Source organism: Erinaceus europaeus, chromosome 5 (genome assembly GCF_950295315.1).
Source record: "Erinaceus europaeus chromosome 5, mEriEur2.1, whole genome shotgun sequence".
Taxonomy (NCBI): Eukaryota; Metazoa; Chordata; class Mammalia; order Eulipotyphla; family Erinaceidae; genus Erinaceus; species Erinaceus europaeus.
The window spans coordinates 87,380,832-87,393,106 of NC_080166.1; the positions used below are offsets into that span (position 1 = coordinate 87,380,832).

General features: G+C 50.3%; 1 protein-coding gene across 1 annotated transcript in view; it reads left to right on the forward strand.

Moving 5' to 3' along the window:
- Window positions 1-9,462, forward strand: part of CACNA2D4 (calcium voltage-gated channel auxiliary subunit alpha2delta 4) — a 120,023-nt gene extending 110,561 nt beyond the window's left edge. The window contains exons 24-32 of the mRNA XM_060191500.1: window positions 341-411; window positions 1,411-1,492; window positions 2,071-2,123; window positions 2,408-2,463; window positions 2,763-2,783; window positions 3,701-3,818; window positions 6,390-6,507; window positions 7,127-7,204; window positions 8,429-9,462. Of these exons, the coding sequence (XP_060047483.1) occupies window positions 341-411; window positions 1,411-1,492; window positions 2,071-2,123; window positions 2,408-2,463; window positions 2,763-2,783; window positions 3,701-3,818; window positions 6,390-6,507; window positions 7,127-7,204; window positions 8,429-8,533 (702 nt within the window). The 3' untranslated portion in view covers window positions 8,534-9,462. The remainder of the gene's footprint in view (window positions 1-340; window positions 412-1,410; window positions 1,493-2,070; window positions 2,124-2,407; window positions 2,464-2,762; window positions 2,784-3,700; window positions 3,819-6,389; window positions 6,508-7,126; window positions 7,205-8,428) is intronic.
- Window positions 9,463-12,275: the final 2,813 nt, after the last annotated feature.

Here is a 12,275-nt window from a genome sequence, read left to right on the forward strand (position 1 = left end):
TACTTTGCCATGTTTATGACCCAGGTCTAAGCCTAGTTCCTGCCACACTGAAGGAAGCTTTGGTGCTCTGGTCTCTTTCACGCTCCCTCTGCCTCTGTGGAAAAATATGAAACATACACACACATACACACACTCACAGTGATAGAAAAAAAAGCAAGCAGAAGGGAGGGCGAGGTGGCATGGTTTTGATTGTGTTGAAGAGAATATTTCAGGAAAACTCCATTGGAGCTCATAAATGAAGCCTGGGTTAAGGTGGGAGGGAGACTCCGGCATATTTGCCCCACGTTTTCTTTCTTTCTTTCTCTCTCTCTCTCTCTCTCTTTCTCCTTTCCCCTTACAGATGGGAAGATTCCTGGGGGAGGTGGACGGTGCACTCATGACTCAGCTGCTTGGCATGGGTGTGTTCATCCAGTAAGTAGGCCATGCTTCTTTCCAGCCTAAATAGACACAGGGAATAAAGGCAGGGTTTGATGCTAAGTGATCCAGACAGATCCACACAGATCTTAGGATCCTGACCTCAAAAACCCATGGGGGCAGGAGTCCTGAGCTGGGTGTGGGCATGGGCATGGATGTGGGCATAGGGTGGGTGGAACAGGTGAATGGAATCCATATTTCAGGGTTTGACAGAAATAAGTTGGAGAGGTTGCAGACAGCTTCGTGGCTGTAGTTAATAATACTCTGACACCTTTAAATGTTACTAAGATAATGCGATTCTAGAAGGTCTCATCACAAGAACAAAATGTGTTTTCATTTGGGCATATCCAAACATCAAGTCACCACGCTGTGTGCCTGTAGTGAATACAAGCAGTCAATCATAGGTCAGTTCACATGCACACACACAGACACACAGGCACAGACATACACACACAGACAGACATACACACACAGACACACAGGCACGGACATACACATAGATGTGTAGACACACACACAGAGATACACAGATACACACACACAGACACACCAAGACACACACACATACACACACACACATACACACACACACACACACACACACACACACACACTGAAAGTCACAGACAATCCCAGCAATTTGATATAAGATAGAGAGGCAATAACCAGCTATGTGGTTCCAGTTTTGCTATTCACTTTCTTAAAAGTAAAAAAAATGACCCTGGGTCCATACTTCCAGAGGGATAAAGAATAGGGAAGCTCTCAAGGGAGGGGATTGGATATGGAGCTCTGCGGGGTGGGCATTGTGTGGAAATGTACCCTTCTCATCCTGAAGTTTTGCCAATATTTCCATTTTATAAATACAAATGTTTTAAAAGTGCAAAAATGTAATATCCAAACCCCCAGCCCCCTACAGACTCCCCCTGGGACAGGAGCTGGCAGGGAGAGGGTGCTGTGGGGTGGGGGTGTCTGAACTCACTGTTTCTCACTGCTGAGTCGCAGAGTGACAATGTATGACTACCAAGCCATGTGCAGACTTGCAAGTCACCACCACAGTGCCGCCCAACCACTGGCTAGTGTGAGTGTTCTCCCCTCTGCCGCTCTGCCGCCGCCCCACTGGCCCCTGGGTCCCCAGAAGCCTTCTGCCTGCCCTAAAATCAGGTCACCTGTCCTCCCCTTCTTTCCGCTGATCAAGATATCTTTTCTCAGGTCTCCCCACCCCTCCACTTCCTGTGCTCAACCTACACCCACTTCACCCTGTCTCATCTTTAGAGTTGCAAGGGACCTGTCCTCATGAAAAACACAAACAAAAACCGGGATCCCCGGGCAGGAAAATAGGCCTTCCTTCCCTCCTTTCTCGTCTTGTTCCTGATTTACCTCACCTCAGCAGGTGCTGCTACACGAATAATCAGGAGTCTTAGTGACTCAGGGGAGAGTGTCCCTCCCATCCCTCCCCTAGGGCACTGTCTGACCTCTGCCCTGAAGGAGTCTGCCCTGTGGATCCATGTTACAGTGGTGCCCAGGCTGCGGGGCGAAGGGCAAGGGTGGTAGGCAGAAAGGATGTTCTGGAAGGTGGGTAATCAGTCATGGTGGAGCCCAGGAGAACACTGTCCTGGGACCTTGGGACTCATGCTGTGTCCCCTGTCTCCTCCCCAGCCTCTCTCTGCGTTCCTGTCTGCAGCCAGGTGGCTGGTATATGAGTTCTTCCTGTGAGTGGGGGTCCGGGCCTGGGAGACTGGAGTGGCAGTGGGGGATATGGTCTGGGGGTGGGGAGGGAGCTCTTGCTGGTGTGGCTCACCTCCAAGCAGCAATTGGCTGGGGTCCCCATCACCCCCAAGGAGGAGAATGAAGATCCTGGGTGGGACTAGCCAAGCAGAGAAGGTGCCTCTTCCTTGCACAGTGCTGTGGGGGGTATAGAGGAGGGGAGGAGCTGACTGCTCTGGCTCCAGGGTGCAGAGGTCAGGTCTGGTAGAGTCTGGTCTGTGTCTGACAGGTGCTTGCTGGAGTGGGGTGCCTGGGACCCCTGGATTGCAGACAGCAGGGCTGAGGGTGAGTACCAGCACCATACTTGTCACCATCAATGCTGTTGTAGGTGGAAAAAGTCTCCCAGGGTGGGTGACAGGGGCCTAGGGGACCTGGTGAGTTCATTCCTATGTCATCCTCACCTGTGCCTTTGTCTCATCACCTTCCTCACCCTCCTGGCTCCCCTTACCTGTCCGTACAATGTCATGCCATCTCTCCACATGATCTCCATACGATGTCCCTCACTCATCCCATGGACACCACCACCACCCTGTGACATGCTGTCACTCCCTGTGACTGTCTGCTGGTCCCCGTGTCCTGGGCAGCAAAGTCTGTCTTTCATCACTGTAAGTAGCGTTGACTGAGGGACACCCACAGATGGTGGGATGGTGGTCAGGGGTCACAGACATCAAAGGGCCTTGGGTTTGGGACACACCCCTGATCAATGTCTCTATACAGGTAAAGGTACCCTTTCTTTTTAAAAAATGAAAACTTAATTATTGCTTTTTTTGCTGCCAGGGTTATTGCTGGGGTTCAGTGCCAGCACTATGAATCTGCTGCTCCTGGAAGCCATTTTTTCCCATTTTATTGGACAGGACAGAGAAATGGAGAGAGGAAGTGGAGACAGAGAGGGAGAGAGATAGACACCTGTAGACCTGTTTCACTGCTTGTGAAGCAACCCCCTGCAGGTGGGGAGCTGGGGCTTGAACCTCAGTTTGCACAGGGTAATGTGTGCCCTTTTCTTGCCTCTCATTTTTTTTTCCTTCCTGGAAATGCGGCTTCTTTATTTTATTGCCTCCAGTGTTATTGCTGGGGCTTAGTGCCGGCACTACCAATCCACTGCTTCTGGCAGCCGTTTTTTCCACTTTATTGGGCAGGACAGAGAGAAATTGAGAGAGGAGAAGGAGAGAGAAAAACAGACATCTGCAGACCTGCTTCACCGCTTGTGAAGTGACCATCCTGCCAGTGGGGAGCTGGGGATAGAACCCGGAACCTTGTGCTTGTCTTTGCACTTAGTGCACTTAACCGGGTGTGCCACCACCCAGCCCCTGGAGATGCAGCATCTATGAGAAGCCTGATGTCGAGGCCCCTGCAACTGGCCTATCCTTGTTCCTGTGTGCCAAGCTGCTCCCTAGCAGCTGTGGCCCCTTCCCTCCTGAGAGATCTCCAAGGTGCCAAGTGTCCCCAGCGGGTGTTCTGTGATCAGAAGACCTCCCTGGCCCCTCAGGTCAGTGATGCTCGCTGTGCCCTCTGCCCTCTGCAGCCCACAAGCACAAGAAGCAGGATCTGCTGCAGCCCTGTGACACCAAGTACCCGGTGTTCGTGCACCAGACGGCAGTGCGGGAGGCCAATGGGATCATCCAGTGCGGGGCCTGCCAGAAGTAAGCCAGGCCCCTCCACACACACCCCTGTAGTCCCTGACAGAAGGAAGCCGGGCCCCTCCACACATACCCCTGCAGTCCCTGCCAGAAGGAAGCCGGGCCCCTCCACACACACTCCTGCACTCCCTGCCAGAAGTAAGCCAAGCCCCTCCACACACACCCCTGCACTCCCTGCCAGAAGTAAGCCAGGCCCCTCCACACACACTCCTGCACTCCCTGCCAGAAGTAAGCCAGGCCCCTCCACACACACCCCTGCAGTCCTCAGCCTGAGGAGCCAGGGCTGTGCAGCCAGACTCCCTCTGACACTACGAGGCTCCTTTTATGATTTACCTGGGACTTCCTGCTTCTCTTCGAGATGCTTCCCAGACTTTAAGAGTTTATTTTTTAAATAATTGTATTAGTATTAATTAGATAGTGGGCTGAGGGGAGAATGAGGGAGAGAGATGGGGAGAGAGGAAGATGGAGAGAGGGAAAGATGTAAAGATAGAAATGGAGAGAGGTGAAAAGAGATGGAGATGGAAAGAAGTGGAAGAGAAATAGAGCTGGAAAGAGATGGAGAGAGAGAGAGAGAGAAATAGAGAGCTGGAAAGAAGGATGGAGAGTGAAATGGAGAGAGATGGAGAGAGACAGACAGACCAACAGAATGACACCAAAGCCTCCCCCAGTGCAGTGGGGGCTGGGCTGAGCACATGGCAAAGCAATGTACTATCCAAGAGAGCTACAAATCCTCTAATTTTCTTTTCATGTTTTACATTTATGTATTTATTTTTATTGATTTTATTTTAATGAGAGAAAGAGACCAGAGCATTGCTCAGCTCTGGCTTATGATGGTGCGGGGGACTGAATCTGGGATCTCAGTCTCATCCCTGGAAGTCTTTTGCAGAACCATTATGCTGTTCCCCTAGCCCTGCAAATTATTTCCTAATATGACATTTCAGGCTTTGGTACAGGTTCCCATCTTCCTAGTGTGCAATGCTCTTTATTTTGTGGTTATTTGTTTATTTGTTTGAGAAAGAGAGAGAATGAGAAGCCAAAAGAGATAGAGGGAGAGGTAGAGGGAGGGGAGGGAGAAGGGGAGGGGGAGACCACAACACTGAAGCTTCCTCCAGTGCACTGGGGCCCTGGCTCAAAACTGGGTCACACACATGACCAAGCAGCGTGCTAGCTAAGTGAGCTGTTTTCCAAAGGTTTCTTGTGAGAAGAAATGGTAAAGTAGACTTTACACCAGGCAGACTGAAACAAAAGCAAAAACTGATGCTCTGATGCTTCCTGTTACTTCCTTTTCTTTCTTTCTTCCTTCGTTCCTTCCTTTTTTTTTTTTTTTTAATAGAGCACTGACTGGTTCTGGCTTATGGTGGTGTTAGAAGCTGAGACTTTGGAGCCTCAGGCATGAGAGTCTGTTTGCATAACCATTATGCTATCTACCCCTCAATTTTCCTCTCTGTAACCTTTCAGCCAATTTTTTTGGTCTGTTTTTTTTATAGTCTGCTGTGAAGTTGTGTGTGTGTGTGTGTGTGTGTGTGTGTGTGTGTGTTTGTGTGTGTGTGTGTGTAGGGAGCAAGGGTAGATAACATAATTGTTATGCAAAGACACTCTCATGATAGGCTCCAAAGTCCTTGGTTCGGTCCCCACAACACTATAAGCCAGAGCTGAGCAGGGCTCTGGGAAATAAATAAATAAGGGGTCAGATGGTGGTGCACCTGGTTGAGCGCACATGCTACAATGCACAAGGACCCAGGTTCAAGCCCCTAGTCCCCACCTGCAGAGGGAAAGCTTTGCAAGTGGTGAAGCAGGGCTGCAGGTGTCTCTCTGTGTCTCTCCTCCTCTATCTCTCCCTCCCTCTCAATTTCTGGCTGTCTCTATCCATACATAAAAATAGTAAAAAAAAATGTGTGTGTAGGGCTTGTCTAAAGTCTTTTACCCCCTGGTACTTTCTAAGTGGCACAATTATGTAATGTGCAGGGACCATCCCAAACCCTTCCTGCTCTTGGACCATGTGCGGGCCTCCTGCGCCCCCGTGTGACCAGGCCTGCACATGGCAGCGCGGCTGCTCCGACTGCCCAGTAGTCTTCATCTTTGTTTGTTGTCCCAGCATGTATCCATGACTTCTTTGGCTCTCAGAAGTGTCCTGGCCTTTGCTCACCTCCTCCAACCTAGCAGAGGAAGAGATGCTTCAAAGGCCTGTGGGTGAAATAGGCATAGAGGGTGGAGTCAGAGCCCAGAACTATGGTGCAGTCCCCCCCCACCCCCCCACCGCAAAGACTGTGGTGCAGTGCCCTCCAGGACTATGATGCAGTGACCCACCAGGACTGTGGTGCAGTGCTCCCCTTGACTGGAGTGAAGTGCTCTCCCTCAGGACTATGGTGCAGTGCCCCCAGGAATGTGATGCCGTGCCCCCCAGGGCTGTGGTGCAGTGCCCCCCCCCCCAGACTGTGGTGCAGTGTTCCCCCCAGTCAGACTGGCCTCCTGGCTGTTTCTTGCCTGCCACCCATTATGAAACATGATGCCAAGCTTTCCCAGAAAGTTCCATGACCCCTGTCCACTGCCCACCCCTTTGTCTCTTGGCTGCAGGAATTTTGTGATGCAACAGATTATGAACAGCAACCTGCTCCTCCTGGCCACAGACACGACCTGTGACTGCAGCGTCTTCCCACTGGTCCGGCAGGAGGCCACAGAAGTCCAGTATATCCTTTAGCCGTCCAGGGTGTGTCCCCTGAGAGGAGGCTGGAGGCTTGAGTGTTCATCCCAGACTGAGACCATCTTTTCTTTTCTTTTCCTTTCTTTTCTCTTCTTTTCTTTCCTTTCCTTTCCTTTTCTTTTCTCTTTTCATTTCTTCTCTTCTCTTCTCTTCTCTTCTCTTCTTTTTCTTCCTTTCTTTTGCCTCCAGGGTTATCTCTGGGGCTTGGTGCTGGCACTATGAATCCACTGCTCCTGGTGGCCATTTTTTCCATTTTATTGGCTAGGACAGAAAGAAGTTGAGAGAGGAGGGGAAGATAGAGAGGGAGAGAGACAAAGAGACACCTGCAGCCCTGCTTCACCACTCATGAAGCTTTCTCCCTGCAGGTAGGGAGCTGGGCCTCAAAAAGGATCCTCGCACAGGTTCTTGTGCTTTGTACTATGTGTGTTTAACCAGGTGCGCCACCGCCCTAGGCCAGCCTTTTTCACTGCCCATATGCTTACCCAAGAGGCTCCCTGCCACCACCACCCACAGCCCCAGGGCCCTGGGTGTTGCCTGAGCACTGTCTGCAGTCTCTGCACTTGGCTTTTGCCTTGCCGTGTGGACCTTAACAGGGAGCTGTGCACATAACGCCTCTGTCAAGTGCAACCGGCTGCGCTCCCAGAAGCAGCGGCGGCGGCCAGGCTCCTGCCATGCCTTCCACCCAGAGGTGAGACTGGGGCTCAGCGGTACCCCTCCAGGCCTCAGCTCTGTGGCTGTGAGCTTGCAGGCTGGACGGTACTTACGCACATGGCTTGGGCGAGGCACAGGGGTGTTCACAGCTGGCCCTGTCCACCCACGAGCTATAGCAGCTGTGACCCAAGGGCCTTTCTCCAAGGGGATCTTTTTTTTTAAAAAAAAATTTTTATTATTTTGTTCATTTATTGGATAAAGACAGAAAGACACTGAAATGAAAGGAGGAGATAGGGAGGAAGAAAGAGGACACCTACAGATCTGCTTCACTACTTCTGAAGTCCACCCCCCCACAGGTGTATTGATAGAAAAATAGAGAAATCAAGTGTGGGGCAGAGAGAGAGAGAGAGAGAGAGAGAGAGAGAGAGACTTGCAGCACTGCTTCACCACTTGTGAAGCTCCCCCACCCATTGCAGGTAAGGAGCGGGGGCGGGGATGTTGAACCTGGACCCTTGCACCTTACAGGGTGTGTATGAGGTGCAACACCACCCAGCCCTGGAAAGCTGGATTTTAATTCACTAAAGGATTCCCCTTGGGAGCTGGGGTGACAGCATAATGGTTCTGCAAAAGACTTTCATGCTTGAGACTCTTAAGTCCCAGGTTCAATTCCCAGCACCACTATAAGGCAGAGCTAAGCAGTGCTCTGGTTCTTCTCTTTGTGTCTTTCTCTCTGTAACTCTGTTTAAAATAAAACAGATAAAAATATTTAGGGGCCCAGTGGTGGAGTACTCGGTTGAACACACATGTTACATTGTGCAAGGACCCGGGTTCAAGTCCCGGGGACCCGCCTGCAGAGGAAAAGCTTTGCAAGTGGTGAAGCAGGGCTGCAGATGTCTCTCTCCTTCTCTGTCTCCCTCTCCCCTCTCAATTTCTCTCGGTCTCTATCCAATAACAAATAAAAATTGTTTTAAAAATTCAATTTTGTTTGATAGGACAGAGAAATGAAGAAGGAAGGAGGAGACAGGGGGCGGGGTGGGGAGGTAGACATTTGTAGCACTGTTACTCTCTTCTTGAAGCTTCCCCTTGCCAGGAACCAGGGACTTGAACCTGGGTCTTTGTACTTGGTACTTTCTCTAAGGTGCACCCATGTGATACTTTTGAAAGCCTCTCTCTCCTGTGATTCTGGACTCCTTAGCCACTTCGGGCTGGGATGTCTGCCTTGTCTTGAGTGACCACTCCTGTCTCCTCTCTGCTTTTACAGGAGAACGCCCAGGACTGTGGTGGCACTGCTGACAGGTCAGCCGCAGTCTCCCTGCTACTGCTGCCTCTGTGTGTCTGGGTGCTGCCACCCCAGCTGCTGTGGTGACACCCTCACCCCCATGCCTGTTCTGATAAGGCCATGTTTCTGGAGACACTTCTGAGAACCAGACACTGTGGTGGGGCCTGGCTCAATACACCCAGGTCAAGGCTTCCCTCAGTCTTGATGTTAAGTGTTCCAGCCTCTTGAACCAGCTAGACGGAGACAGAGACCACCTCACAAAGGTCTTCTGAGATCACCTATGCCAAGTCTGATGGGAAGCTTCCCATCTCTGCTACTTTCTCTTCAGGATTCCAGCGTGATATCTCTTTAGGTCAAGCCAAAAGTATTCTATTCCAGCAGGCCAAGTGATAGCACAGGACTAAACACACATAGTACAAAGTACCAGGACCAGTGCAAGGGTCTAGGTTCGAACCCCCAGCTCCCCACCTGCAGGGGGAACACTTCACAAGTGGTGAAGCAGGTCTGCAGGTGTCTCTCTGTCTCCCCCTCCTCTCTCAATTTCTCACTTTATTTCCAATAAAGTGGAAAAAATGGCTGCTGGGAGCAGTGGATTCATAGTGCCAGTACCAAGCCCCAGTGATACCCTGGAGGCAAATAATAAATAAATTAATAAATTCTATTCCATCTATCTTTGGAAGCTCTGACCCAAATCCAAGACAGAGTCAGCTGCTTCTAATGAACCTAGCTGGTCTGCAGAAGAATCCAGGACCTTGAAACAGCAAAACTGAGACCAAGGCAAGATTGTGTATACCTGATCTGAAACAGTTGTTTAGAGTGAGCTATGAGATTCATGTAGAAACTGCTGATGGAAGAATTTCTGCTTGACTGTATGTGTATGGTGTGGGGGGGGGATGAGGGAGGGAGAGATAAAGCAGAGAATTGAATATAGAAATGACCCCGAGTGGGCATAGGCATTAATTTGTTTTAGATCCACATGTTCTCTGAAAACTGGTATTAAAAAATTCTAAAACATTTTTTTACAAAATTTTATTAGTGAATTAACAATGATAACAAGACTGTAAGATCACAGGGGGTACAATGCCACACAGTTCCCATCAGAGTTCCCTCTCCCACCCCCTCCATTGGAAGCTTCCCTGTTCTTTATCCCTCTGGGAGTATGGACCAAAATTCTTTATGGGGTGCAAAAAGTGGGAGTTCTGGCTTCTGCAATTGCTTCTCTGCTGGATATGGGTGTTGGCAGGTGGATCCATCCCCCAGCTTGTTTCTATCTTTCCCTAGTGGGGCCGGGCTCTAGGAAGAGGGGAGGTTCTAGGACACACTGGTGAGGTCGTCTGCCCAGGAAAGTCAGGTTGACATCATGATAGCATCTGTAACTTGATGCCTGGAAGGTGACAGGACATACATTGGGACAAAATGGTTAATGAATGGGAACAAAACAGTAAGAATAGAAGAGATGAGATTAGGGATCTTAGGGTAGAAAAAAGCTAGAAAGTTCATCTTAGGCATGTTCCTGGGGGTACTCAACTATGGTAGCTTTGCTTGAGCTTGATAGCTAGCCTGAAGTTGGATTAAAAATATTGTATGAGAAAATGGTGTCAGAGTAGAGCTTTTTAAAAATTAAAAAAATTATTATTTATTGGCTAGAGACAGCCAGAAATCAAGAGGGAAGGCAGTTCTTCTTCTAGCGTTTGCCCTTCTTCCATAGCCAGTCAACAGCGTCAGGTTGAAAGCTGACAGGAGCTGCTTGTTGCTGGCTTTGAAAGTGACTGGGATCCATGTGGATTCAGTCGGCTAGGAAGGATTGTCAGTTTCCCCAATGAATGGGTACTCACGGCATGCACCACGAGAAGGTCGATCCAATGCATCCCAGGGAAGGCAGTGATAGACAGGAAGACAGAAAGAGACACCTGCAACATTACTTCACCAAGTGCAAAGCTTTCCCTCTGCAGGAAGGGACCAGGGGCTTGAATCAGATCCCTGAGCACTATAACATGTGTGTTCAAAAAGGTGCACCGCCACCTGGCCCCTAAAATCGAGTGTTCTAAAGCTGATACTTTCACCTTTACCAATGTGTTGTCACTTTCATATATTTTGTTGTTATCTTCTCTTTTAAAATAGTCTTTAATTTTTAGTTTTTTCTTACCAAGATTTTCACTGATGCACAGTGCCTTCCTTCCTTCCTTTTATCCTTTCTTCCTTCCTTTCTCTATTTTTCCTCCCTCCCTTCCTTCCTCCCTCTCCTTTCTTTCTTTTTCTTTTTTTGATAGAGGGTGAGAGAAAGGGAGAAAGAGGCCAAGAGGGACATCTGCAGCACTGCTCTGCTGCTCATGAAACTTCCCCTCTGCAGGTGGGGGCCGGTGGTTTGAAACCAGGTTCTGTGCACTGTGGTGTATGAGCTCTACTGGGCGGGCCATCATCCAGTGCCTGCATTCACCTTGAACACCTTTCAGTGTTTCTTGCAAGGCCCCTCTCATTCCCTCTCACTCCTCCCCCTTCTCCAGGGCTGGCACACTTCCTGCCAGCCACAGACTCAACCCTGCTCCCCGGGGTGCAGACTCCTGGGTGGGTAGGGACTAGCTATGTGTGTGGACAAGTGAGATGAGTCAGAGAGGTTCTGAGGCACCTGGAGAGCAAGGAGACTGACTGGAAAGATTGAGCAGAGGGGACATGGCCCCATATGTGTGGGGAGCAGAAGGGCCCAGTGGCAGGCACCAGAGAGGAGTCAGGTAGGTGCAGGACCTAGTGTCAGAGACTGGGGACTGGCCATGTCCTGACCCTGTGATGCTTTAGACTCCCAGGAGCACCCCTGAGTTGCAGAATCCCAGGTCCCAGAGGGTCCAGTTCTGGATCAACTGGGGTATTCCAGCCATGTCCCAGTGACCTCTAGGCCATCAAAGCCAGATGTGATTGAGTGGAGTCCGTGCTTCCTCACCAGTCACTTCACAGGTCTGTTCCCAGTGTGTCCGTGGGAGTCACAGCTCTGTGACGGGCTCCAGGCAGGACTGCTGCATGCCAGCTGCTTTACGGCTTCTGTTTCACCACTGGAAGTAGGGGTGGCAGGGGAACATGAGAGTGGCTGCACTTGTCCCTCTGATGCCATCAGGAGGTCATGTCTCCCAGGAGACTTCTCTGGGAAGGCAACTGCTCATGCTGCACTGCAGTTAGTGGGTCATCCACAGCAGCTCAGTCGGCTGAGGAGTCAGGCCTTCTCCAGCCCCTTCCCAAACACTGAGTAGGAAGTCACTCCTGCATGCCTGGGCCCACACTCTGGGGGGCCCTGGCCCTCCTGCTGGCTGCCCTCCATGAAGGTGAGTCCAGGAGCAGATAGGATCTGTGCTCTGCAGGGAGGGAGGGGAGGGTGGCCTTCCTCACCACAGCCCCTCCTCAGGGCTTCTGCCCTCACCCCCTCATGTTTATGTACTCATGAACTGCCTCGCCCAGGTTCTGGGACAACATTTCTGTTCTGAGGAGCATCTCCACTCTGGGGAGCATCTTCACTCTGGAGAGCATCTCCGTTCTGGAGAACACCTCTGTTCTGGGGAGCACTTCCATTCTGAGATGCAACCAGAAGTATTCCACTCAGCACCTGCTTTCAGCCTGAGTTGGGTTCCTGTGCCCTATGGGACCATTGTTCTCTGATGATTGCTGCCTCTCTTACTCTCAGCCGAATAAGCACTTGGAATAGTTTTCACCAAATGAAAGATGTTTACTTAATATATAAATATTATATCTATATCTATATATATGAAATTTTTAATAGAAAAAGAGAGAGAGAATGGCAGAGACCACAGCACTGAAGCTTCCTTCAGTGGGGTGGGGACTGGAC